This window comes from Furipterus horrens, unplaced genomic scaffold, assembly GCF_987537825.1.
Source record: "Furipterus horrens unplaced genomic scaffold, mFurHor1.1.pri manual_scaffold_1, whole genome shotgun sequence".
Classification (NCBI taxonomy): Eukaryota; Metazoa; Chordata; class Mammalia; order Chiroptera; family Furipteridae; genus Furipterus; species Furipterus horrens.
Window position 1 is genome coordinate 106365535 of NW_028327171.1, and position 27550 is coordinate 106393084.

Consider the following 27550-nt stretch of genomic DNA (forward strand, 5'->3'; position numbering starts at 1 on the left):
TTTCAAAGCAAAGGTGATTTATTTTTTATATCTAAAGTACTGTATAAGATTCTCTGGAATACCATCCTGCTGTCCTAATATGTTGCACTACCATCATTTTAGAAAGTAAAAGACTTGGATTATATACTAGAAAAATTCCTTCATTATATGTAAAACATTTTTGCTATTACCTATAAAAGGAGGTAAAAGGACAACTTTAACGAGAGAAGTGATCCTGAGAGTGTTCTATTTGGTATCTACCTACCCCAGGCCCAAGAGATAAAGACTATGATGCAGCAGTATGTATCTGGTCCCTTCAATAACCCAATCGGTCCATACAGACAACCCATTTGTCACATTCAAGTCACCCTTTGAGTCACTGATGGACGTTACCGGTAGTTCCTCCAAAGCAAGGCCATGCCAGTTGTGAAAATGATGTGGAGTTTAATCAACAGAGCTGCCCAATAAGAATTTCCCCCAAACGGACTGCGGAGACAGTGCCCATGCAGGATCCTGGACACAAGTCCACAAATACTGCGGCATGGCCTGCACACCACTAAAAATAACAAAAGTTTCAGGACTGGAAACGTTGTCAACTACACTGTCATGTGTATCTACATCTCCAGGACTCAATGGTGGGGGGACAATATTTAGCTGATGACCCTGACAGAAGGAGCCTGTGAGTACTTCAGCCTCAAACACATAGATCAGCTTATCTGTGGCAGGTGTTTTCTTGATCTGGTATGCCAGGCTTTTGAGGTTCTTGGTGAAGTATATGCCGGCTCCATACTTTGGGTCTAATAAAAGAAAAAAAAATTAAACTATTATTATGACCTGGAGATTCATATTGCCAATTTGGGTACTGATATATATTCTTTATCTAGTCCTCTAGATATTCACCATTTACTGGTGCCAAGTCCCTGTGTCTGTAGCAAAGACACCCAAAGTTGTTCCCTCGAGACAAATTATCATTGATATCACCAATATAATAATAGTTCACGTTTAAATATCCCTTCCTTTTTTCCTTCCGTCCCTCCTTCCTTTCCTCCCTCACCTCCCTATTTCTTTCTTTACATTTACTTGGGACTTAACCAAACACTGTTTCAGGCTTTAGAGCAGCATTAATCAACAGAAATGCAATGTGAGCCACAAACGTAATTTTAAATTCTCTAGTAGCCACATTAAAAAAGTTTAAAAGAAACAGGTGAAATAAATTTAATAATAAGCTTATTTAATCTATCATATCCAACTGTTATCATTTCAACATGTAATCAATATAAAAAATTATTAAGAAGATATTTTACATTTTTTCTTTGGCAGTGGTCTTTAAAATACAGTCTATATTTTATACTTAACAGCACATCTCAATTCAGATTAACCACATTTCAAGTGTGCAACAGCCACATGTGGCTGGCTAGTGGCTACCCTATTGGACAGTATAGCTCTGGAGCATCATAAAGGACTAAGACATGATTCCTTTACTCAAAAGTTCACAAAGGGAACTCCCCACATGTAAACAGATAAAATACAGTACAATTTTATGTGATAAGGAAATATTTTGAGATAAAAATAAAAGATTTATTTCCTGGAAGTTTCTTCTTGCTCTTTGTTCCTTGCTACTGAATATACATATCACATATAATATGTAATTATTTTTAATCAAAGTAGAGAAAATGATCTTGAAAGTATGGCCTTCAGAGTTAGGTTTTCTGAGTTAGGAAGAGTTTTTTGAACCAAAAGGGTAAAAGCCTGAAGGATTCAGAGCATGGGTTTTATACCATATATAACAGAGAAAATAATACAAGATATTCTAAGAGCAGTTTTTCCACTTTAAGATAAATGGAAGTTCTTCCTTCCACCTGATGGGAAGAGAAGGATCAGAGAGGACATGACTGGAACTCTTGAGGAGTCTGAGAAGGGGTTCACTTCTCTGACCCACTCCCTCAACAGAGCCCTGGGAGTCAAGATGGCGAAGAACAATAGAAATCTCAGAAAAACGGGGGGGACTTCCAGAGTAGAAGGGACCATTGCCTGACTCCACTGGGTACAGCCCCATCATCCAGCCTGGCAAACAAGTGGAAAGTAGCAATGGCTGGGGAAAATTTCCAGAACAGGCAAGGGCTACCACACAAGACCCCACATTTCAGCTTGGAAGATGTGTACACTCAAAATTTTTCTATGGTATAGGAGGGGCACAAACATAGTCTGGAAAGGAATTCCCTTGACATGAAAAACAGAGTGCCCTGTGTAGACACAACCTAAGAGCAAAGAAAACTGGAAATGTAAGTACAACAGGGTGCTGAACGACCAAAGTCCAGGGTGGTTTATTTAGTAGAGGAAACTGAGAGGCAGAGGACAGATGAGGGCCATGAACCAGACCACCCTCCCCCCAGTGCCTGTCCCATCATCAAGAGCACTCTCAGAAGAGGAGAAGGCAAAATCTTGCAGAAACTGCATCTAATCTCTGAAGGGACTAAGAAAACTCTGAAAATGTCTGAGTTCATTTTGAACCATCAAGGTGGAGTTTTCCATATTTGTGGACTTGGGAGCATGAAAGCTAGGTAAAGTTCAGTTATACAACCATAAGGAAAAGAAGTCCCACATCTGAGTTTTGTGGGATTGTAAATATCTGTACTTGATAGTTATAGAGGCTGTCACAAAGGAATGGAGGGAATGCAGGAACACTGGGGAGAAAGCAATTCACTGGGCCTGCAGGAGTTTGGGAAGGCATTGATCAGGAGATGGTATTTGAGCTATGTCTTGAAGAAAGAATAGGAATTTGCAGAGCTAAAAATGGTGAGTGGGCAAGGTATTCCACATGCAAAGGCACAGAGGCATGAAAGCATACAGTATATTCAGGAAACTAAGAAGTTCATGGCTAGAGTGATCAGGAAAATAGTGAGTAGTGAGGCTGGTAGAATAATGTGGAACTAGGGCCTTATATGCTTTGCTAAGAAGTTTGGGTTTTTATCTTGTAGGCAAACAGAGATGTAGATATTAAACTGGCATGTAATCTTTAGCATGATAATTCTGGTGGAAAGAAAAAGTTAGATAGAGGTGGTTTTGAGGCAAAAGAAGTACGTACCTGATAATCATCTAGGCTTAAGGGAAGGTGAACTAAGGCAGTAGGAACAGAAAGGTGTGCCCTGGCTGGTGTGGCTCAGTGGACTGAGTGCTGACAAACTGGAAGGTTGCTGGTTTGATTCCCAGTCAGGGAACCTGGCTGGGTTGCAGAGCCAGGTCCCCAATGCGAGAGGCAACTGATGTTTCTCTCCCTCTCTTTCTCCCTCCCTTCAGCTCTCTCTAAAAATGAGTAAATAAAATCTCTTTTAACAAATGGGGCGGGGGGGGGGGGGAATAGAAAGGTCAGGCTGTGCTGAGAATTTTACTGAGAGAGAATCACTAGACCTGTGTGACTGCCTGGATATAAGACAGAGAGAAAGGAAGGAATGCAGGATGATAGTTTCCAGCTTAAAAGACTTGATAGATTGGTGGTGATGGTATCAGCCAGGTTAGGGAGTATCAGGAAAAAAAGAAAAAGCCTGTGTCTTAGGAAAAAATATGGCCAAGAAGAGAGTTCAGTTTGAGGTGGCTATGGGACATTTAGGTAGGAATGTCCAAGACAGTTTGAAATCTAGACCTGCAGGTCAGGAGAGAGTCAGGTAAGAGGTCACAGATGTTAGATAGGCAGTTAGCATTGTCTGCCACAGGACGGAAAAGAGGGCCCTTGTTGGATTTGGAAAATAGGAGTATATTGACAATCTTAGAGTAATTTGAGTAGAAGGTGGTGATGTGTGTGGGGAGGGGTGGGGGGTGGGGGAATGAAGTATAGAGAAGCCAGTTACAATGATTTAGGAGCAAAAGAAGTTGTGAATTTTTAAGGACCATGCTGATGATCATTTTCCTGGTTACACTCAAAGAGTTCTTGGTGGGGATTCACTGGTCAGTTTTTACCCCCAGGAACTGTGCATGTTCAAATTTTACCCTAGGTATTGCTTATGTTCTCTCTAGAGTATAGAGAAAATTATTTTTCAGACCCTTTGCTTTCCAGAAATTAAGACTTAGAGTTGGTGCCTCAACAAGGATCATGCTACACACGGGGTGGGGGTGTAAAAGTGGGTTTACAGTTGCTCGTATGGAAAATATTACAGTAATTAATAAATAATAACACAGGAATATACTGTTTCATGTACTCACAATTTTAAGTACTACTTTTGCCCCACCTTGTATTTTGAAAGGTAAAGATCAAGAGCCACAGATTTCACAGATCAGGCAAAATCAAGCTGCATTGCTAGGTATCCCCCATGATAATTACAGAACTTCTTGGCCTCCTTAGAAGAGATCTACAGAGAACAATATGCAATGAAGTATGCTATATTTTTGTATAACTGAAAAGAGATGTGGAAGCTACATACAGAACTCTGATAGATGAGAAGGAGCTTAAGATGTTACTGACTTCAACTGCCAGATGAAATCTAATTCATTCACTAGCAGGCTATAGGAAATGAAGAGGATGAAAGAGAAAAGACCAACATTATTAAATTCAGGAAAATGCCCTTTTTATCAAGGGATTAGGTTTGGTAGTGTTGATAATAATTTTCTTGAGGTAAGTGGAAGAAAAAAAGAAAAGCTCCAAGGTACTCTGCAGATTAGACACATAAACACAGAAAAGAGAAAACTAGTCAATTGTACATTTTACTGCTAATACTTGCATCAACATAAAACGCATCAGGAACAAGAAAAATGACTTACCCACTAAATCCTAGTTGCAAATGGTCCCCTTACCACAGCAGCAAATGCTGTTTGTGGTGAGTGATCTGCTGATGTCTGTCTGCTCACCAATTCCCACACACAGTAGCCCCAATAATGAGGGGCTGACACCTACCACAGGGCACTGAGTACACTCTTTGAAAGCCAACTCTGCAGACCACTTCACAGAACTGCTGTGGGACTTGCTGAAACAACCTGTGGCTCACAGGTTTCCCAGGCATTCTCCTTTCCATCATTTTCTTCTTTCTTTGGAAGGCAGCCATGAGAATCACATTGTCTATCTTCTCTACCTAGAATCCAAAGGAATGAAGAACTGAAAAAGTGACTGGAGAACTGCTACTTAAATTGCTTGATGCACTGCTTCAAAAATAAAGGCACTTATGTGCATATTACTTTGCATACAATTTGCTTTTCATATCAAGTTGCAAAAGATATTTCCTGGCCCCAGCTCTCCCTCTCCTAGTTTGACTTTTCTCTCTCCAAAATTCCCAGTCCCTTCTTTGATAAATTCATTGAATAAAAATGCATTAAACAATCACTATGTGCAGGCACTGGTAATAAAATGGTCAACAATGTAGATGCCATCTTTGCCCTCTTTAAGCTCATAGTTTAATGAGAGATAAAAATCGGTAAATAATTATAATAACGCACTGTGGTAAGTGCTATTTCAGTTCTTTTATTTTGCATCAAGACAGGCAGCTTTTTCCCAGGTCCTGTTCTATGCTCTGAATATCCTGACATCATTTCTACCTCCTGATTCCAACTATACTCTGGTACATGCCCATCTCTAGCCTCCTCTGTCTTATTTCTGAGATTCCTAGTCAAATGAGCAGCTAGCTCAGAGCCATCAGCAGGTAAGATTTTCTTTGGCTACAGAACCAGATTAATAGCAAGATAAGTCAAATCTTTTCCTTAATTACGTATACCTTTATAACCTGCAAACCACAGTTTTCAAACTGTTTCTTTTGATCCTGAATTTCTTCAGTTGAAAGCATTAGACATTTCAGAAACTTATTTTCTTTCATTTCATCTTGGTGTTTTGGTTGCTGATCAGTCCACTGTCCTAAAAATGAGTAACACAAAACTTTTTTTCAGTGCTCCGTGAGAGGGAAAAGATATGTAAAGAAATTTAATAAAACATATTACAGAAATTTGGAGGAATAAATTAACCAGTTTAAATTGTATGCCTCATATGTTTAGGACATGCAAGGACAGCTGTCGTAAGATAAAACAAAGGTTTAATAAGTTTGTCCTTAGATGATTTGGATTATGAGGCTGAGGGGATAAGGGGAAAAAAGGGCATTAATATGTACTCCCCCATCAATGCTGTAATGATGATGTTTAATTCTGTTGTTCATAAGAAATGCTTGTATTTTCAGTCAAGATGCCCATCAACAAAAAAGGCAGAAGAAAACATTAAGGAATTATGGAAAACAATGTGCTGTTTACATAACACATCAAGGTTTTCAATGAGACTTCTTATCTCTACCTCATTTGATCATTACAATGCCACCACTGAAATAATTAACACCATTTTACAAATAAGTAAGTTGAAACCCAGAGACTTAAGTGACTTGCCTAATATCACACAGCTAAGTAGAGAGATCCAAGGTTATACACCTGGCTTTCACCAGTGCTTTCTGTAAGGGGCAAGGCAGAATATTTGGTATATATGTCACTCATATGCTACTACCCAAACAAGAAGAGCAAAATTTAGAGATTAAGAGGAAACCATGTCATGTCTTTCCTTCCTTTCTCCTTTAACATCCTTCTTTCCTTTTTTAAATTCAAGGGATACCTGTTATTGTCCAAAGGAGCTCATTACTGGACTAAATACACAGGTGGAAAGGATTACTTTCATTCAGTTTGAGTTTGACTTAGACCAAGTATATTAAAATGACTGAATTCAGCAATTACCCAACTGAGTGGGCTAAATTTGACAACAAAAAGATGATAAATCCAGAAAACCTCATTAGAAGGTCAAATTGCAAATCTGGAAGGCAGAAGGGACAAAACTCCATAGCAAATGAACTCCAAAACCAGGAAATTTCAGATACTATAAATTAAACCTGGAGATCAATAGCTCACATTTATGAAATATAGTGTTAAGTTCAGTTGACTGGATTCAGTAAACATTTATTGAGCTCCTATTACATGCCAGTCATTGGCAGGGCTCCACTGGAGACTCAAAAATCCACAAGCTCTTGCTATCAGAAGAGCTCACCAGGAAGAATTAAAAGAGAGGAGAGGCCTAACTTCTATTATTTAAATTTTATCATTCTGATGGATAGTTGATGTTCCCTGTAATAATAGCTCATTTCAAGTTTACCCATTTTGTTAATGATAATCTTAATCTGATTAAGAGAGGATGAGTCTGTATGAACCTCTGAAATGCTGCTGTGGAATAATATGCTTAGTCATCAGCCACTAAAAAAGCCACCTTGCAGCAGAACAAGGGACTTACAAAACTAAGAAGCCAGCAGCTGGGAGGACAGGTCAACCTTACACTTGCAGTTAAAGTAATGCCATAAGCTTTACAGGAGATTGATATTTCTTTGTCTCTTGTTCTTTTGAGAGGTATCAGTGTCAGTTTATATATCCACAAACATTATACTTCAAAAGCTAAGTAGAAATCATAATCTTGGGTCTCATTTTTATGTCTTATTTTTGTCCACGTTTTTGGACACTGGGTTTTCTGCGGAATGTGGATACAATATGTAATACTGCAGACTCTCACTCACTTTGACCATTTCTGCTTAAATTATTTTTACACACATAGTGAAAATATGGTGCCCTTTTAAATTTTGCATCTGAATTTCTGTACTAATCCATTCTCCGTATAACAACCATTGATCTTTCTGAAAGACAATCTGACCTTATCTTTGCTTAAAATCCTTTAAGTCTCCCACTGGTTTCAAGAAAAACACTGAATTCTTTTATGTGACCTATAAAGTCTTGCATAATCTAGGCCCCACTATGGTCTATTTCTTAAGTTTCTCTCTTTGCCTTTCTAACTTCTCCTTATTCAGTTCTCCATTTATGACACCTCCTCTGAGAAGCACTCCCCTGAAAGTCTGGGTTAGGTGCCTCTCCTAGGTGCTCCCAGAGCACTGTCACCCTCCTCTTTCATAATTAACCCTGCTTACTTCTCAGTGTCCCCAATTACCCCCAGCACCTAGAACAATGCTTGGTACATATCATGTCTCCTAAGGTGGTGTTTTCAATGGTATAGTTTCCTGCATAGCTCTAGGGTACCTTAAGAGGATGTCCCCAGATCCCAGTTTCTAGTCATCCTGATGAACTTAGTCTCAGAAAATGGGTGCTACTCGCAGGTACTTCAAAGTACCAATGAATAATTTACTGTAATAAGAATGGTCAAAGTAAGTAATTTTAGGGTTCCTACGGCTGCCAGCAACAAATAAACGCAACAAAACTCAATTCAAGAAATTAATTAATCAAGTGGAATGTCTACATTTGACTGCTTCATCTGCAGAATTAAAGATGTACTTTTCCCCACTGCCTGGGAGTGGATTATCCCAGGCTTTCCCCATAACTGCCTCTTAAGCAATCCATGTCATCATAAGTAAGTCCGTGTGCATGTGTGTTCATTTACTAATAATTAACCCTGTTGGCAGAAACAGAGCCCCAAAAAGGTTATAAAAATTTATGGCCTAACACAGAACCTGCATGGTCTGTTCTCTCTCTCTTTCATTCTCTCTTACCCACATACATACATGCATAGTCACACCCAAAAGAACAGCTGGGAGGGCTGAATTTCAACTTAATAGAAAGTTACTCACTTGACAAGCTCCCAAGGGCTTGCTCCCTTTTTCTTGCCATTTCCTCTTGAACTTCACACAGCATTTGTTCAATGTTCAAAACCACCTCAATGAGGTCAGCCCGGGCTCCTTTAATCTCTAAAATTGCCTTTTCTGGATTGATAATCTCTGTGATAGAGACCTTTGAGGTTCCCTGAAGCTGAGACAAAATGTCATGTTCCTTTTTGCCAAGGTAGAGGATGTGATTATTCTCAATGTTGTGCTGCTCCTGGTGGGCCAGAATCCTTTGGATCCACTCTTGGGCCTCAGCCATCTTTTCCTGGTTAGATCCCATCAGACTGATGGCAGGAGATTTAGCTTTTACCCCATGTTCTTGGTTCTTTCTAGTCTCCTGGAGGACTGAAAAAGGAAATCATAAGCAACCACAGAAGACAGGTGGGTTTTAAACCAGAGCATACCAATACACCATGGTCCGTGTTCACCCCAGGATATTGTCACCACTGTCTGAAGTAGCAGCTTCAATTAAATAATATTTCTGAGACCTGTGCTGGTTATAAAGGAAATCTAAAGGCATAGCTTACAGTTTTCTTGAGAACACAGAGTTTAGCTTGTAAGGGGTTGGCTTTATCACATCTTGCCCCTGCTGTGTTGTGTCTATCAATTCACAGATGAGTTCACCTTGTGATCTCTGGATATTGACCAACTACTATTTTCTGCTGAATGGGATTTTCCTTAACCTCTCGTTAATCCCAGGTTTAAAAATTAAACATCTTTGAAAGCCATAGAGCTTGAAGAGTAAAACTTCTTTTAAAAAATGTCTTTGATTATAAAATAATACACTTATTACTAAAAAACTGGACAATTATCAAAGTATAACGAAAGAAGGAAATATCCATAATTCCACTACATGGGATTCCTATTTATATTTTATGTGTGTGTGTGTGACAGGGCATTGTGTACCCCCACAACAAGCCCTGGGACCTTAGCAGCTCCTGCTGCTGGACACAGTATATCCCAGCAGAGAAGGAAATGCAACTTAATTCCAACCCGCCCATGTATACCTCCAACCTGCCTCTACAAGGATTAAAGATATGTATAAAGAAGAATTTCCGATGGGTTAGGATGGCTCTGAACCCAAATTGATTAAAAAAAGGAGAGGAGGGAACAAACTAGCTGAGGGTGAGGCAGTATCTAAAATATAGAAAAAATTCCCTCAAATCATTTAAGAAAAAGAAACAACCCAATAGCCAGTTGGGTAAAAGAATTCACAGAAGAGGAAATACAAATGGCCCATATATATGTGAAAAGATGTTCCTCTCCATTGGTAACCAGAGATATGAAAAATTACCCACCAGACTGGCCATAAGTCTGACCATCCCAAGTGTTCAGAAGCACATAGAGCAACTGGAACTCCTATGTATTCATGATAGATGCAAAATTGGAGCAACCACTCCTATAATTATATTATTTAAAGAAACTTTGGCACATGTGTATCAGGGGATATGTACAAGAAAGTTCACATTGTTGTTTGTAACAGCTAAGAACTGGAAATAACCCATGTCCTTCAACAATGGAATATTAATGTAGCAATGAAAAGTAGAAAACTTTAGCAACACAGATGAATCTCAGTAACACATTTTTAAAGTATATTTTATTGATTATGCTATTAGAGTTGTCCCAAGGTTTTTCCCTTTGCCCAACTCCACCAGGTAGCCCCCTCCCTCCAGCAATTCCTCCCCCCCCCTTACTTCATGTCCATGGGTTGTGCATTTAAGTTCTTTGGCGTCTCCATTTCCTTTACTATTCTTAACGTTCCTCTGCTCCTTAAACCCTGCACCTTTTCCCCCATCCTCCCCCTTCACCCTCCCAGATGATAACCTTCCAAATGATCTCCGTATCTATCATTCTGTTTCTGTTCTAGTTGTTTGCTTACTTTGTTTTGTTTTTTAGATTCGATTGTTGATAGTTGTGAGTTGGTTGTCATTTTAACGTTCATAGTTTTGATCTTCTTTTTCTTAAGTCCTTTTAACATTTTATATAATAAGAGCTTGATGATGAACTTCTTTAGCTTTACCTTGTCTGGGAAGCACTTTGTCTGCCCTCCCATTCTAAATGATAGGTTTGCTGGATAGAGTAATCTTGGTTGTACATCCTTGCTTTTCATCACTTTGAATACTTCTTGCCTGCAAAGTTTCTTTTGAGAAATCAACTGATAGGCTTATGGAAACTCCTCTATGGGTAACTCTCTGCTTTTCTCTTGATGTTTTTAAGATTCATTCTTTATCTTTAACCTTTGGCATTTTAATTATGATGTCTCTTGGTTTGGTCCTCTTTGGGTCCAACTAGTTTGGGACTCTCCATGCTTCCTGGACTTGTATGTCTATTTCCTTCACCAAATTAGGAAAATTTTCTTTCATTATTTTTTCAAATATGTTTTCAATTACTTGTTCTTCCTCTTCTTCTGGCACACCTATGATTCAGATGTTGGCACTTTTGGAGATGTCCCAGAGTCTTCTTATTCTCTCCTTGATTTTCTGAATTCTTCTTTCTTCATTTTGTTTTGGTTGAATGTTTATTTCTTCCTTATGTTCCAACTTGTTGATTTGAATCCCGGTTTCCTTCCCTTCACTGTTGGTTTCCTGCGGATTTTTCTTTATTTCACTTAGTGTAGCCTTCATTTCTTCCCTTATGCTTTTGCCATATTCAATGAGACCTCTAAGCATTCTGATCACCAGTGTTTTTAACTCTGCATCTGATAAGTTGGCTATCTCCGCTTCACTTAGCTCTTTTTCTAGGGGTTCTGTTTTGTTCCTTTACTTGGGCAATATTTCTTTGTCTCCTCAATTTGGCAGCCTCCCTGAGTTTGTTTCTGTGTGCTAGGTAGAGCCGCTTTGATTCCTGTCTTAGTGCACCTGTTAAGCTGTATGGGGTGGAGCCTTGGGTGTTTGCCAGGGCAGGGCAACTAGCTTCACCGCTTTGTGGCTGTGTGTGTGAAGAAGGGGTCAAAGAGGGGACAATGCCACTGCTGTCTGATTTCTGGAGGCTTGCCTGACACTCGCCCTGTTTCCAGTTTCTTCACCCACTTCTTGTATGTGACTGGCGCCCCTCCAGCTGCTGCCCTGGTGGTGGTTCCCAGGGTGGGTGGGTTTGTGTATGTTCTGGGCCCATGTGGTCCCTTTAAAGGGACTATCCTCCAACCCCTACTGGATTTTACAGCCAAAAGTTATAAGGCTTTATTTTTCCCTGGTGCTACAACCCTGGGCTGCACAGTCTGACCTGGGGCTGGGATTGCTCACTCATAAGGTATCCCTGATTTTTATCCACCACACATGAATGTGGGACCACCTGTTCTGCCAGCTATCACCTCACTGCCACCACCTTGCTGCCCCAGCCACACAGTGTCCTCTCTACCCTGGCTCCTCATCTCTGTCCCTCCCACCTGTCTGGATGAATGTAGCTTCTTTAAATCCTTGGTTGCCAGACTTCCATATAGTTTGACTTCCTGGCAACTCTGGGAGTTTTGTTTTGAGGTTAGACGTGATCCTTCTAATGGTTGTGCAAGGAAGTGAAGTGTGTCTACCTACACCTCCATCTTGACCATTTTGAGGGGAAAAATTAAGTTGAGCACTTATATGTTCTAGGAATTATTCTAAGTGCTTTACATATTTTATTCAATCCTCACAACACAATGAGATAGGTACTATTAGTAGATCCACCTCACAAATGAGGAATCTAATTCAGAGTTATTAAGTAACTTGCTCAGGGTTTTAGCACTTATAAATGGTGGCCGGGGAGCTAGTAGATGTGGGCAGTCTGACTCTGTCACTCACACAATTCTACCTCTCAGTGAGTGATCCCAGGGCAATAGTGGTAATTAGCATCTTTCACCTAATATAGTAGTTGGGTGGTATCAGGGATGATGAAAAAGTATCAGGACAGACCTAGAAGAGGAAGAGAATTGCCTTCCTCTGAGTAAAAAGAAAATCCTATGTTTTATACAACACTAAGAAGAGTGTGTATATGTGTGCATGGGGAGGGGGGCGGTTCTTAAAGGCATACTTAAAAAAAAAAAAAAAACACCTTGTTCTGCTTGGGAGCTTACTTTTTAGGAGAAAATAAAAACAATACATGCTAATAACTCATTTATCCAGCATCATCAGGAAAGAATTGTTCTTCTAAGTAACTACATTGTTCAGACCACTACAGGATATTCTTAACACGAAAACATTTAATTTTAACTATTTATTAGTTAAATATTTCTAATGGAACTACATTACCTTCCTAAATAGTCTAACTTTTCCTTGATAATCTGAGGTCATCATCATTCATCATTATTAATGTCAATCTATAATTCCTATACAGATGTCCTCAAGAATTACTGAAATAAACGGTAACTCTTGGCCCAATTATTCAGATTAATGACATAGAGACATTTGTATGTTTCTTTTCCATAATATCCTCACCCCAAACTCCTCCTATCCAGCCTCTCTAGATTCACTGTGGTTCCCCAAAGAAGCACTGCATTTGTTTGCTCCTCTGGGTTTTCTTTACCTTAGATGCCCTACCCACCAACTCTGGCCTTTGAAAATCTTAGCATCCTTAAAGCCAAGCTTAGAACCTGAAGCCCTACTTGACCCCTTGCAGTCTCTCCCATCTCTTGGCCACCTGGGGAATTTGTCCATGTTCTCATTCATTATTTATCCCCTGGCATTTACTTAATGCTTCACAATTTACAGAACATTTTTACATACAAAACCTCTACCCTCACAACAGTGTGTCATTATCATTTTACAAATAAACAGGCTCAGAAGAGGCAGTCACAGACCTGAGTTCTTAAAATTCCTCCTTCATGTCTAGCACTGCTGGACCACTGGACATCCATAACTGAACTCTTCTATTAAAAGGTATAAACAAATAATTTTGACCCTGATGGGAAATATACTAACAATTTCTATTGCTGGTTGAATGTCTAGTGTTCTTAACATCTACGGAATACTTTAGATTAAGAGACTATTTCAGATGTATAAAACCTAGATGTCATGAGGCAACCTCATCTCAGTTAGGTGACCTCCACTAAAGGAATATAGTTATAAGACAAAGGTAAACATTCTCCATCTCCCAACAATGAGAATTGGCTTAGCTCAGTGATGTCCAAACCTGGTTCAGTAGCATGATTAAGGGGCACTGAAAAATATACATGCTTGGCCCAGACCAGAGTTCCTGAATCAGAATCTGTAGAGTGGGGGTCTACACATACATTTGTTTGTGTGTGTGTTTGCTTTTTAAAGTTTCAATCATGATCTCAGTGATTATTCAGGTTTGGGTAGCATTGAGTTAATACACTTATTTTTATTTGGTATTACAAGATGTGTTTTCTATAATACTGTAATTAAAGAGTAACTGTTTAGATATTTGCTCATTCAGAGCAGAAGGAATGCTGGTTAAGTCAGCTGGTGAAGGGCAGAACTGTTTCTTAGAAAAAAATTATAGGTAGCATTTGTAAATGAACTACTCATACTGTGGATGACTTAATGCAGCTTAGCCTTGCTTTGTTCATATAAAACTGGACTGAGACATGGCCAGGTACAGAGCAGGTTGGTATCTAGGCAGGAGCACAGTGAAATATTTGGCTTCTTTATTCTTCTCTCCTCCGTTAGTGTAGATGACCAAGAATAGTATGAGCCTAAGGTGGGAGATGCTGCTTCTAGGCCCATGAATTTCTTACTCACCACTGTAATTGTTCGAACGCTGCCACTTGGACTTACTCCTCTCCATTATGGTGTTGAAAGCCTACCAGAAGCAAAACAGAACAGAGCAGGGCTTTTAGCCATTGGCATCAAAATTCCTCTCTCTACCTGCACACACCACACTTGACCTCATCTACTCTGTGGGGAACAAGTGTAGCATCACAATCTATTAGAACATGTTAGGGAAACACGTATTGGAAAAATAGAAGGAAAACCAAAATATGGCATAGAAAAGAAGAAAGTATATTCCAAGGCAAAACATTAACATTCATTCATTGATACACTCATTCAACATATATTAATGTCCTGCTTGTTGTATGTTAGGCACTGAACTAAAACTGTAGCTATGGCACTGAAGAAGACAAATACAAAGGAAGATTTTCTAGTAATTAATAAAACATAAATTCATTTTAAAAATATTATACATACAATGCTTTCTCTGTAGAATGACTAAATGATCAATTGTATCTGGCACATAGTAAACATTCAGTATGCTAGCCATTACTGTAATTATTATTGTATGACAGTTTATAGATAAAGATTTGTCTATTAAAAAACAAACAAACAAAAAACACCTCATCTCTCTTAGGATTTGGAACCAACATATCCAGTGTCTTCCTTTTTTAAAGCTGATACAGCACTTGGCTATTGTAAATAACACTGCATAGTTTCTTTTAAACTGGTGTTTCAGGATTCTTAGGGTATAATCTTGGCAGTGGAATCACTGGATCAAAAGGCAGTTCCATGTTTAGTTTTTTGAGGAAATTCCACACTGTTTTCACAGTGGCTGCACCAGTCTGCATTCCCACCAATAGTGCACTAGGGTTCCCTTTTCTCCACATCCTCACCAGCACTATGTTGAGCATCCTTTCATATGTCTATGGGCCCTCTGCATGTCCTTGGAGAAATGTCTGTTCAGGTCCTTTGCCTATTTTTAAATTGGATTGTTTGTCTTCCTGGTGTTAAGTCATATGAGTTCTTTATATATTTTGGAAATCAAACCCTTGTCCAAGGTATCATTGGTAAACATGTTATTCTGTATAGTTGGTTCCCTTTTCATTTTGGTAAATGAGTGGATCAAAAACTGTGGTACATTTACACAGTGGACTACTACACAGCAGAAAGAAAGAAGGAACTCCTACCCTTCATGACAGGATGGATGGAAATGGAGAGTATTATGCTAAGTGAAATAAGCCAGGCAGCAAAAGACAAATACCATACGCTCTCACCTATAAGTGGATGCTAATAAGCCAAACAAATGAGCAAAATAGAACCAGACACATGGAAATAAGGAACAAACTGACAGCGACCAGAAGGAGGAGGATAATGGGGGGAAAAAAGTGAAAGGTCTAGTCAAGGAACAAGTATAAAAGACCCATGGACATGGACAAGAGGGTGGGGACTGACTGTGGGAGTCAGGGGTAGGGTGGGCGGGACAGGAAAGAGCAACAGGGAAAGATTGGGACAACTGTAATTGAACATCAATAAAATAAAATTAAATAAATAAATAAAATAAAGTTGATACAACTGGCAGTAATTACTTCATTGTAAAGATGGTAAATACTGAGGTGAAAACTAGATTTTGCTTTGCATCTGAACTTTAACAATAAAATTTCTTAATCTGTATGCCTTTTTTCCCCCATAAATTGTATTTGCACCTGCTATTTCCACAGCAAAAAGCTCTTGATCTTAACAGATTTTGTACCTGGAGAGGTCATTACAGGGAACTTCCCTACACTCCCCCTACAAGAACTTGGAAATAAAACAAAGGAGATAATATTATCTACTGATAAATAGACTACGAATAGCTGCCATATGCAAAATGGATAAAAATCAGCTCTCTCCCAAAGTCACTTTAAATGTCAGAATGTGCTGTAGGGTGAAAATCAATAAGGCAAGGCTTTTGAACTGAATTTGAAAGAAAATGGTAACTTAATCAGTATTAATAACTTAGAAGAATGTGTGAATAAGCAGATGGTCTGAAAGAAGTCTGGAAGAGTGACTTCATATGGCAAGAATTTGTCAGTTTTTCCAGCTCTGTCCACAAATGACCAAGGCCTGTTGGTAACGTGTTCCTGGAGAGGTGCTCCTTATTCTGAGACATAATGTTGGGCACAAGGTAGATATGCAATAAAGATTTGTTAAAAACCAAATGAAAGACTATCCATTGCCTTTTACAGATAATCAGCTCCAACCAGGACCCTTATCACCATGAAATACTGGTGAACACAACTAGTTTAGTCAGCAGGGAGTTATCTACTGTCATTCATGAACCGAAAAATTCACAAGTGTGTGACTTTAAGTATCACCTTATTGTGAGTTTAGTGTAAGTTGGTCTTCCTGAGTCAGGTCAAACCTGGATGTCTGATGTATCTATTTTCTGAAATGTAGGGACTTGCCAAGGTAATGTCCTCTGTGAAGAAATGTGTAAGCTGCCCTATGATCTTTCTGCACACACACTCCTCATTGAAATACTTATTTAGGAAGAAAAGATGCGTTTATTGGAAGGCCAGAGGGTATACATGTACATGCACACATGTACTTCCACGTGGATATCATATAGTGTCAATACTGAAAAAGCCTGAAGGGATGGTCAATGTCAGGGTATAATGTAAGTTACTGTGTTAGATAGTCCTCTCCTTTAAGTTACAGAAGTGAAAGATATATCATCTCTCAAGTTATTTTTTGTTTTTCTTTAGTGGCTCAGAAAACAGGCTTTGGGGACAGAAAGATCCAGGCTGGAATCTTGGTTTGGTCATTTGACTAGTTGTGTGTATGTTAACACGTTTCCCATTTGTAAAATGGAGATAACAGCAGCGGGTTCATCATAGATTAGTGGGGAGAATGGAACGAGACATCTTAGCACAGCACCTGGCTGATGCAATAGATGGCAGTCATTTTAATTCTTAGCCCCTAGGGGAGCCCTCAGACTATGGTTGATCTTTCTACTTTTGTTGAGCTGCCATGTACGTTTTTGTTTGTAGGTTGGAAGGAACGGACCTTCTTTGCTAAATGTGGTTAATTCCTCTTGGAGGGGTATAGTGCTTCATGAACAGCTCAAAAATATACTCAGGGCACCTATATGGGCCCAATTATAGTCCTCTGCTTAGGGGGAACTGATGAACTTCATCTGAATGACAGGATGATTCATTTTGTCAAGAAGGGGGGCCACTTCACGGGGTAATTCACCACCACCTTGCAGGCCAGCTGCAGGTGACACACAGTGGCACACTGAAGCCGGCCAACGTTGGCTCACAAGAACCCATTGTGCACGTCTTCTTGACTCCACCTTCAGTGGCGTCACATTGATAGTCTAAAGTCAGCAGGGGAAATCAGCAAACACTACACACTTCCTTGTGTCTAGTCAGGCAGCAAAAGGAGTAGTAAGAACCTTTATACTTGCTCCAGGAAAGGGCAAGCTAGAACCAATATAAGTTCATTTTCTTGTATGAAGAAATAAAATGGTAACCATCCACATACAGACAGGCTGGGAGGCGGGAAAAAGGACTAATGTTCAGAGCCCGTCTCTGGGCCAGGCACTCAGAAGGCCCTTTACATCCAAACCGAGACACATGCCTGGGAAGTCGCACCAGCACTTTGATGTTGCTGTTGGCAGAATCAGAAACCTATGTCTTCAAAACCTAGTTTAAGGTGCTGTCTCATCTCATTTCTTTTTGAGTCTTCCTTAACATCATCATTAAAGTCCTTTCTGAAAATGACAACTAAGTGAGAATAAAGCAAAGAGATGGTGCTTTAAAGGCAGAACAGCACAGTGATATATACTAATTATGCTGAATACATCAGCAACCTATTCACATGAAAGAAACCCAGATGATCTGACCACTCTACACAAAAAGCTGAGATGAAGTGAAAACTGAAGAAGCTGGGCACAAGATCTCTGCATGCAGACACAGAGAAACACTCTCCTACACACATGTCCCTCCATCTGTGTTAGACCACAGCAGATTTCCCTCTGAAGTCACCTACAGATGAGCTAAGAAAAAAATAGATTGAATTTGAGGGCAGTACTGGGGACATGGCAAAAGTAGTCTGATATATCCTTGCTGTTAAAAAACTTTAATTGGAAAAACAGATAAACAATTCACTTAATTTCATATTCAGCTCAGCAGCATTCAGTGAACTGTAGCTCATTATAGCTAATATAACAGCTAACCTTCAATGGAGGACTTACTGTATGACAGGTACTGTTCTAAATGTTTACATGTATTATCTCATTGAATTCTCATAACAGCTCCATAAGATGGTAGCTATTATCCCCACATTAAACTGAGGAAACTGATATACAGATAAGTAACTTAACTTGCCCAAGGAAGTTGACTGATTGGAGAGGAAAAGACAATTTGTTTGAAATACATTGGGTTTAAGGCGAGTTAGATATCTAAGTGTAAATAAGAGAGGACTGGGGATGTGGGTTTGAAGTTGGCTCAGAAGATAAGACTGCAGAAGTTTAAGAACAGTTGTATTATTAGAGGAAGCAAGCAGTAAAAGGAGCATAGGACCCCACACTGAACCTAGGAGGTCACTTACCTTTAAGGACTGGAGGAAGAATAAGTACAGTATTCCCTCACTTATCGCGGGTATTACGTTCTAGACCACCCCCCACCCCCCCGCGACAGGTGAAAATCCATGAAGTAGGAACCTTATATTTATTTTAGTATTCATATATGCTGTATTTTAAAGCTTTATAAACCCTTCCCACACACTTATAAACCATTCCCAGTCCCTTATTAACCTTTCCCACTCCCTTATTAACCTTTTCCACACTTTTATAAACACTACTTACGTTCTTAAACATATTCTACACTCTTAAACCTACATAACTTTAACAACATGCGTATACAGTACTGCAAAATCCCACGATATAGTGATAAATCCACGATAAATAATTAAATACAATATTTTTTAAAATCCCATGATACAGTGAAGCCGTGATAAGTGAACCGTGATATAGAGAGGGCCTATTGTACCAACAAAGGAAAGGAGTGAAGCTAGGTAGTGGATTAAACATGGCTTCTACAATGGTGTTCTTTACTAGGTCTGAGATGGGCAATTTATAAAAGTTAATTTTCATCAAATTAGAACATCACCATGCATTACAGCTTAGCTCCATGTCTTACATTGGAGATACTAAACAGATGTTGAATGAATAAAATGAATGAATTATAGGACGTTTTTAAGATATTAACTTACCTTATAGGTCTCCTGTTCTTCAGGAAAGATCACGAACTTTATAGTTAGCTGTTCTCTAAAATGTTGTGTGGCAAACATTAAAACTTCATCAAACATAATCTCTGCTGCTTTATATTTCCCCAAACCAATGTTCCCAGTCCCAAGGGCAGGAAAGGAAATTGAAGTTACATTTAGCTCAGAGCATTTTTCCAAACACTTCTTCACTGCATTTTTCAAACTCTGTAGGAAAAACACATTTTTAAGATCAGCCTTCAAGTCAAGAATAAGACTTTGCTTACTCCTTGAATCTGCCCATAGTTTACAATGCTAATCTCCTCTCACCCTCAAGGTGATGTCCCTGCCTCCACAGAGGGCAAGAAAAGTCCCACTCCAAAGGGAAGCCATTACAGCTATAAAGTTAGATGATGAAAAATAAAAGAGCTGAAGAAACTGAAGCAACTGAGTGGCCCTTTTGGTGCTATTCAGGACATTTGGGCACCATGATTTCTCCCAGGTCAGGGAGCCACCCATCAATCAGGTTATCCCCACTCAGCTGCCACTTCCAGGTCAACCATGTAAAGAGCTCTTGGGAGTTTAATAAAGGAGGCAGAGGTTGAAATAAGTAAGCAGCATTTATTCAGTGTTATTAAGGTCTGTCATGTAATTTCTCCTTGAGAAGTGCCAGTATACTTGGTAAATTTAAACTTTATATCAATATTACAACTTCCAAACTGAATACTAATACAGGAAGGTTGTCTGTGGAAGGACCTTGGAAAATTGAGGTGTAGAGATGATTGGAAGACCAATTTGGGATTAGAAGGCCCTCTAGCCAAGAAAGAACCAGAAATGGTGACAAAATAAAGATAGACAAAGGCATGTGGGAAGACACCATAGGTAATAGATTTGACTAGAATGGTGCTAGAAGGTAAATCCCAGGTCCTCCTGCAATTTAACAGATGGAAGGGAAATATGCAGAGGTTGAATTCTAGGCCCACTTAGGATAAAGGTCACAGTGTGGCGAAGTAATGGGTACGTAGACTGATGTTTCTGTGTCTATCTGCAGTATGCCCACTTAAAATTTAGACATGTTAGGTATTACATTATATTAAACTTCTTAAGATAACTTATTAAGACAACAAAGATTATTCAATATTTCAGGTTTTCATAGGAGTGGTAGAAAATGGAGACTATACCACTTGACAATATTTCATGAATGTAATAACATGATGGAAATTCAACAAAAGACTACATAGACTATCAAACTACATAAAGATAAATTTATTTTGACCTTACCAGATCCTTTCCAGAATATTCTAGAGGCCACAACACATGGAATACATACTGACAGGACAATTTAAATCCATTTGTGACCAGTACCAACTGGGAATCCTGAGATGTCTGATGGCGTTTTTTGTTGAATTCCTTTTCTATTTCATCTCCTGCAAGTTTTAGAATTGATTCCGACACAAGACCAACTCTAACACCAACACCTGGATTTACAGAATTAACAATTACATCTGTCTGAAAAGGGGAAAAAATGGACAGGATTACTTGTTAAATTACTTTTTGTTAAATAACTAATTTAAAATCTTTATGTCCCTGAAAAGCTTTGAAAATTACTTTTGAAGATCCTAAATCCACAAAAATACCATTTAATAATGGATAGAAACTCATATTTTCAAAGAGTGATCATTTGATCAGTCTGTTTATCCTATTCAGTAATTAGGTAAAGTGTGTGGATGATACAATTTTTATTGCAAACATCTGTCAGTTTCTTGCTGGCTTATATCCCCCACCTCCACCCCACCTCCCACCCCCAGCCATATCCCCAGATTCTGAGCATTCCCTGGTTTATGTTCAGATTTAATTTTTAAAAATTTATTTATTTTTAAATTGTTTATTTGTTTGTTTCTTTATTTACTTTTAGAGAGAGGGGAAAGGAAAAGAGAGGGAGAGAAGCATCACTGTGTGGTTGCCTCTCATTCGCACCCCCAACTGGGGACCTGACGTGCAACCTAGTCATGTGCCCTGACTGGAAATTGAACCAGCGACACTTGGTTCGCAGGCCAACGTTCAATCCACTGAGCCACAGCAGCCAGGGCTAAAAAATTTATTTTTAGAGAAAGGGGAAGAGAGGGAGAAAGAGAGGGAGAGACATCAATGTGAAAGAGAAATATCAATCAGCTGCCTTCTTGTATACGCCCCAACCTGGGACCAAACCCATAACCCAGCCATGTGCCCTGACCAGGAGTGAAACTGGTGATTAATGGGATGAAGCCCAACCAACTGAGCCACACTGGTCAGGGTTATTTTAGGTTTATTAATTAATAGTTTCATTCCCTGCCACACTATCATCACTTTTTGATATTTTTGTGAGAATTTTCCCCTTTGTTTTAAATAGAGTAGAAATAAAGTTCCTCAGGAAATTTCTACCTCCTAGTTTTTTTTAACGTGAGTACTACATGGTTAAAGAAAGTACAAATGAGACCAAAAAAAAGTGTCCAGTGAAAAGGAGGCCTCCACCTTGTGGGGGTGGTCCTCAGATCCTGCACTCACCCACCTATCCTACAGGCAATAGCTTTTTCCAGTTCTTCACCTGTCCTTTCAGAAATAGACTGCACATACACAGGGGCTGTATTTTAAGTAATATCACATAGTTAGCTCTAAAATCTGTGCTAGAAGGGTTGTATCCTTTTTTCCCCACCCTGCCCAAACTCCCCTAAATCATCCTGATGGTTTTGGCTCCCTTTGGGGATAACGTAGTTATTTCTCATAGATGTTAATGAATGGTTCACTTTGAAAGTACAGTCAGAATTTGCAATTTGGGGGAATGGGCCCTGTTTTGAAATTTTAAGGTTCCTAATATTTTTGGAAATAAATACAATAAATGTTTAGTTAAATAAGTTATTCAACTATGATGTTCCCACTTTAACATTTCCATATCAATGACTTAACAGATAAATATTTCATTTTGTGGGGGTTCTCTCAGTCTTCTTTCTAATTGTCTTGCAAGCAATAATTGTTTTTTTTCCACTTATGATTAAGTTTATTTGACTGTGGCCACAGGAGTCTTAAGTGTGACATCACTGATTCAGGAAAAAAAACAGAATATAGCCTTATATTCTTTCTCCTCCTCTGTTGCAGTCCCTGCTTCCTGCATTCCCCTTCATTTATTCATCAGTAATTTGCTGAGCACCTAGAAGCATGCCTAGACTGGGCTCTTGGACTACCGAGATGAACAAATTACGATCCTCATCCTCAAGGTGTTCTCTACCTAGCAGGGGAGCTGCACTAACCCAGAAATACCGAGGTTCATTGTTATCCTAACTCTCTCCCTCCCTGCCAAGGTGCTCCCCTTTGTGCCCCAGGACCCCTGGCTAAATGCTAAGTCAAACTTTGTATTCTCCATGGCCCCTAGAAGAGAGCCATATACTCAGAATATAACTTATAGGTCCAGCTAAGTCTCCTGACTGTGGTCCAGCTCATTATTTTCCATCCATTAATTCCTCTGTGTCTCTCCGATCATTATAAAAACCAGGCCGCTCTTTCTGTCAATCCATACCTATCATTACTTGAGATCGGATCCAAAACTCACATCTGAAGTAATCTTTCTTGATCCACTCCATTCTTGTCATAAATTTACATGCTCTTAAATATTATGAATTCATTTTATATTAAGATTTGTTTGTTTACTATTGATATGTTGCTTCAGAAATGTTCAGATGGTTTGTCTAACAATGAGATTGTTCAAATAGAGAATTTTCTTTTACATAAAAAGAGTGTAATAGATTTTAAGTTCCTTGGAATCAAAGATTGTTCTATTTCCACTTGGTGCCTAAGAATAATAACAATAATAGTTATAAATACTCATCATGTGCCAAGCTCTAGGCTAAGCATTTTATGTATGTTGATTCCAACTCTAAGATATTGTTATTAGTATCATCACTTTCCAGATGAAGAAACTGAGGACCAAAATATAAAGTAACTTGATTCACATTATCCAGTTAGTAAACCACAAAGCCAGTATTCAAATCCAGATGATCCGTCTCTAAAGTCCAAACTCTTAACCTTAATAGGATTAAACAGTGTTTGAAATAGTATATACTCAAAACATACTTGAAAGGTAATAATTAGTTCAGGGATCCCCTTTGGCAAGACAAGAAAATACAAAGACTCACCTCCTGCACTTCAATGAGGCCTTGGACAATCTGGACAGTTAGGTTGTTCACAACCATTGTATTGAAAGGAAGGATGGCTCCTTGATTCACCTGGGACGCCAGCTCATTCTTCCCTAGTATGACTTCTGAAGCAGTTTTAAAGGCAGCAACAGTAGGGTCCTCATTGCTTACCAGGTGAATTTCTTTTAAATTCCTGGTCAGTTGCAATCCTTGGGAATAAATCTTGATAGTTTCCACAATGGTCTGTGTACACAAATCCAAAGGGAATTGGAAAATCCCAGAGCTCAGGGCTGGAATTGCTACTGTCTCAGTGTACGGATTACCAGAGAAGACATAATTCAGAATATTTACAATGGCGTTTTGCAGCTGATAAATACATCTTTCTCTATCCATCTCCACCCACCGAGGCCCAATAGCATGGATAATAAATTTGCAGGGAAGCCTCCCTGCTCTTGTGATAGCTATGTTACCAGTTGGTATTTTACCATATTTGGAAACAACTCTTGTACTCTCCTCTTGGATTTCTTGGCCACCAGCTTTCACCAGGGCGTGGGCCAGGCCTCCCCCATGAATAAGGTCTTCATTGGCTGCATTCACCACAGCATCAACAGCATGTCTGGTGAGGTCGTCTTTCCAGACAGATAGCTCTAACCCAGGAATCAGCATTTTTCTGAAGACTTTCAGAGACTCGCTGTTACCTTCCCAGGCTGGAGAGACCAGGGTAGAGATACAGCCAAATTTATTCTGAAGAACTTTACACAACTGACTCTCATTATTTTTTAAAATTTTGAAGTCACTGTGATTAATGGGTATTTGCCAGCTATAGTTTTCTCCAAAAATGTCAGTCTCTGGAAAAAGAGAAAAGATGAAAAATAAAGAAATGAGCAAAAGTTCCTTTGAAAAGGATGTAATTCCACTTCACATCAGTAGACAAACTTCCTCTAACCCCCTATATGCAAAACTGAGATGAACTTCTTCTAGTCCCCTTCCTGATTCTCTTTCTCACCTAGATATGTAATTAGACCAAGAATAACTAAGAGTTTGCAACGGTAAATCACCCGTAAAGTGCTTGGTCTTGTGTCTGGCACTTAGTAAATACTCCATAATTGGTAGCTATTATGATACAGTGATGGTGATAAGAGAACTATGTGTTTGGAAGCTCATGAATTTTAAAATCTACATAAAAATGGTGAATTTGGAAAGAACCATGCTTAAAGCATGAATATTGGAAAGGATTCAATTATGAGTCAAAAATAAGTGGAGGCTTTATTCATAATTTGTTTGCTTAGTCTTTGTGCCTTAGTCAGGGTTCTCTTAGAAGCAGACTCTGAGATATGGATTTGAGTGTAACTTTATTTGGGAGCTGATCCTAGAAAACACCAGAATGGGAAAGTAAGATAGGAAAAGGAAGGAAATGAATAAAGGATGTGTTATGAAGCAAATGAAGCTTAACTACACTAGGGAACAGTGTGTCTCAGAGTTACACCACCAGAAGGAGAAAGAAGCTGAGATATTCATCCAACTTCGATCAGCCATTAATCAAGGATCCTCTGTGGTAGCATGGTCCAGCAAATGGGTGGAGTATCATACTCTAGTTTCATGTAACAATTTTGGTGGAATTAAAACTGATAGACTAAAAATTACTTACTATACATGGCAAACAAGAAGATGAGCTGCTCAGATCCCCCTTCAATGTGGTTATGAAGGAGAGAATACAGTTATCCGACAGCCTCCAGTTCTTAGCCCCTCAGGGCCCATCTCAGCTTTCCAGCCAAGGTCATGCTATTCTGAGAGTAGCCCCCATCAATAGCTGATCGAGGCCATTTTTGTCCAATGTAGGACTCCTCTAATGGGCAATCTCAGGTTGGCAGAGCTTTGTCAGATTTTCCATATAGTCTAATGGCTCTACCTGCCCAATCTGGTTTCTTCTCCTTTCCTTTCACAATACACCTGTTGCATTCCTAACTCCATCTGTTTCTGCTTCCTTGAGAACCGAACCTGTGACACCGTAGTTCACGGAACCTATGACATCATCATTATATGCTACCAAGAAAGGAAAAACAATGCCAACTGAACCATGACACATTATTGATTGATAGGGAGTAGCTTTATTTCACAGATGTGAAAAACTGTGCGTTCTAAAACAGGTAAAATGTGGCAATTAATTATATGTTACTTCAACTCCCATTTCTAACCTCAGACACCTAGAAAGACCTCTGGTGGCTTCAATTATCTAAAAGAAGCAGCACTTGAGTAGCCAGATCCAATTGGCCTGCACTTAAATTTCAAGTGGGCCACCCTTAGGATTAGGCAGGTGCCACTGGGCTCTTACAGCCCTTGTTGAGCAAGGAACACTCAGTGGGTCACCTCTTCTGACCAATTTCTAGGGCTGTGCTCAGAAGAGTCTCTCATCTTGTGGGCAAAGGAAAGGGTCAGTGGGAACCCTAAGAGAACACTCCTGCTGATGCACACTGCCTCTCAAGCAGTTCCCCTTCTGAGGCACGCACCAGGTTGTCACAAGGTCCTGTAATCACGCACCTGAACACTTGCAGGGGAGACAGTCTCCTTCTGTATTCCCCTTTTTCCACTGAGGACAGATATGAGCAAAGACTTTCTGAAACAAGACTGAGAGTGAGGTGATCCTACCTGATTTTTCATTGTAAGCTGCTGCTCCAGCACCCTGTGAAAAAAGAGAGTGTTTTAAAAAGAAATTGAAACCAAATGACTACATATTACTGAAAACAAATACAGCCTAATTATCACAAAGCAACAGAAACTCTGCTAAATGCTCTGGATTTGAGAGGGAAGGAAAACGTGTATTTATTTGTTCCTTTGTTTAATCTACGTGCCTGAAATACCTGAAGTACTAAATGTTCTAGCAAACATTGACCCTAGCCCACTTCCTAGAGACCAATCAGGGCACTTCTAATTCAGGATGAGATGAAAGGTCAGAGATTAACATTTGAAAAAGCCAAAGGGTCACAGACCAAAATGACCCAAAACTTTCAGAGAGGCCTCCCATTTCCAAAGGCTTATGTGGTTTTTCTAGACAGTACAGAAGACACAGGGACATGAGCCTCATCAGTTACACCTCCCCATCTACCAGTAATGACCCACTTTCCATTGCTTCTTTCAGGACACAAGCCTGAATGTCGAATCTTAAGGGTAAACAAACGAGGTGTCTTTTCTCTACTTCCTTGTTTTTATTCATCCTCCATAATCCTCCCCAACCATTCTGCAAAAGCAGAATTGAGAGAATCAAAATGCTACTGAAGTTACATTTTTAAAAGTCATCCATCCTAATGTTGCCTCTGTTGACTAGATTAGCATATTCTTGATTCCCTTTGTCTCACATGGTGCGAGGAGAAAACTTTTATTGGGCTATTAAAACCAAACTGAAGACCCAGATTTCTTGTTATAGGAAGAGCTATTCATGTGCTGATGAAAGTTCGTGATGTATATACATTTATGTACAAGTACTTTTACCTTAGAAAAGTCCATTCTCCAGGACCCTGGGGTCTTTAAATGTTTATACTCCGTTTTGCGTTTCCAGGCATAGACTGTTGCTCCCAAATATGGTGGCCCACTTCTAGAAATGAATACAAAGGATACAATAAGCATTGACCAGCATCTTAGGGAAGACTGAACCATAGGAAGACTAAACATGATATCTGATCTTGAGTAGTTTTTAGTTTTACTGGTGAAGAGGCACTATTGTTTTGCTGCTGTAGTTACTGTTTATCTTCTATCTTTTATAGAGAGGCTCCAGTTGAAACCATCATGGCAGTTCAGAGATGGAAAGAACCATATGGCCTACAGCAGGGAAAGCTTTATGGAGACGGTGAGATTAGAACCAGATCTTGAAGGATGGTACAGGTTTTTACATAGTTAGAAGAGAAGAATGATA

At 39.3% G+C, this 27550-nt stretch overlaps 1 protein-coding gene across 3 annotated transcripts; it reads right to left on the reverse strand.

The window, feature by feature from the left end:
* Positions 1 to 27225, reverse strand: PARP9 (poly(ADP-ribose) polymerase family member 9). Of its 3 annotated transcripts, none has more exons than XM_090277388.1 (10): positions 27130 to 27225; positions 26290 to 26323; positions 23644 to 24491; positions 20759 to 20986; positions 19487 to 19705; positions 14258 to 14318; positions 8550 to 8927; positions 5676 to 5812; positions 4865 to 5039; positions 1 to 776 (listed from the first exon to the last, which is right to left on the reverse strand). In XM_090277388.1, exons 1-10 carry the CDS (start codon positions 27142 to 27144, stop codon positions 424 to 426), a joined length of 2448 nt encoding a protein of 815 aa, XP_090133514.1. In that variant the 5' UTR covers positions 27145 to 27225; the 3' UTR covers positions 1 to 423. The 3 variants fall into 3 exon arrangements, with proteins under 3 accessions (XP_090133514.1, XP_090133506.1, XP_090133524.1); XM_090277380.1 differs by having other exon boundaries at positions 26182 to 26323; XM_090277398.1 differs by lacking the exon at positions 20759 to 20986 and having other exon boundaries at positions 26182 to 26323.
* Positions 27226 to 27550: the final 325 nt, after the last annotated feature.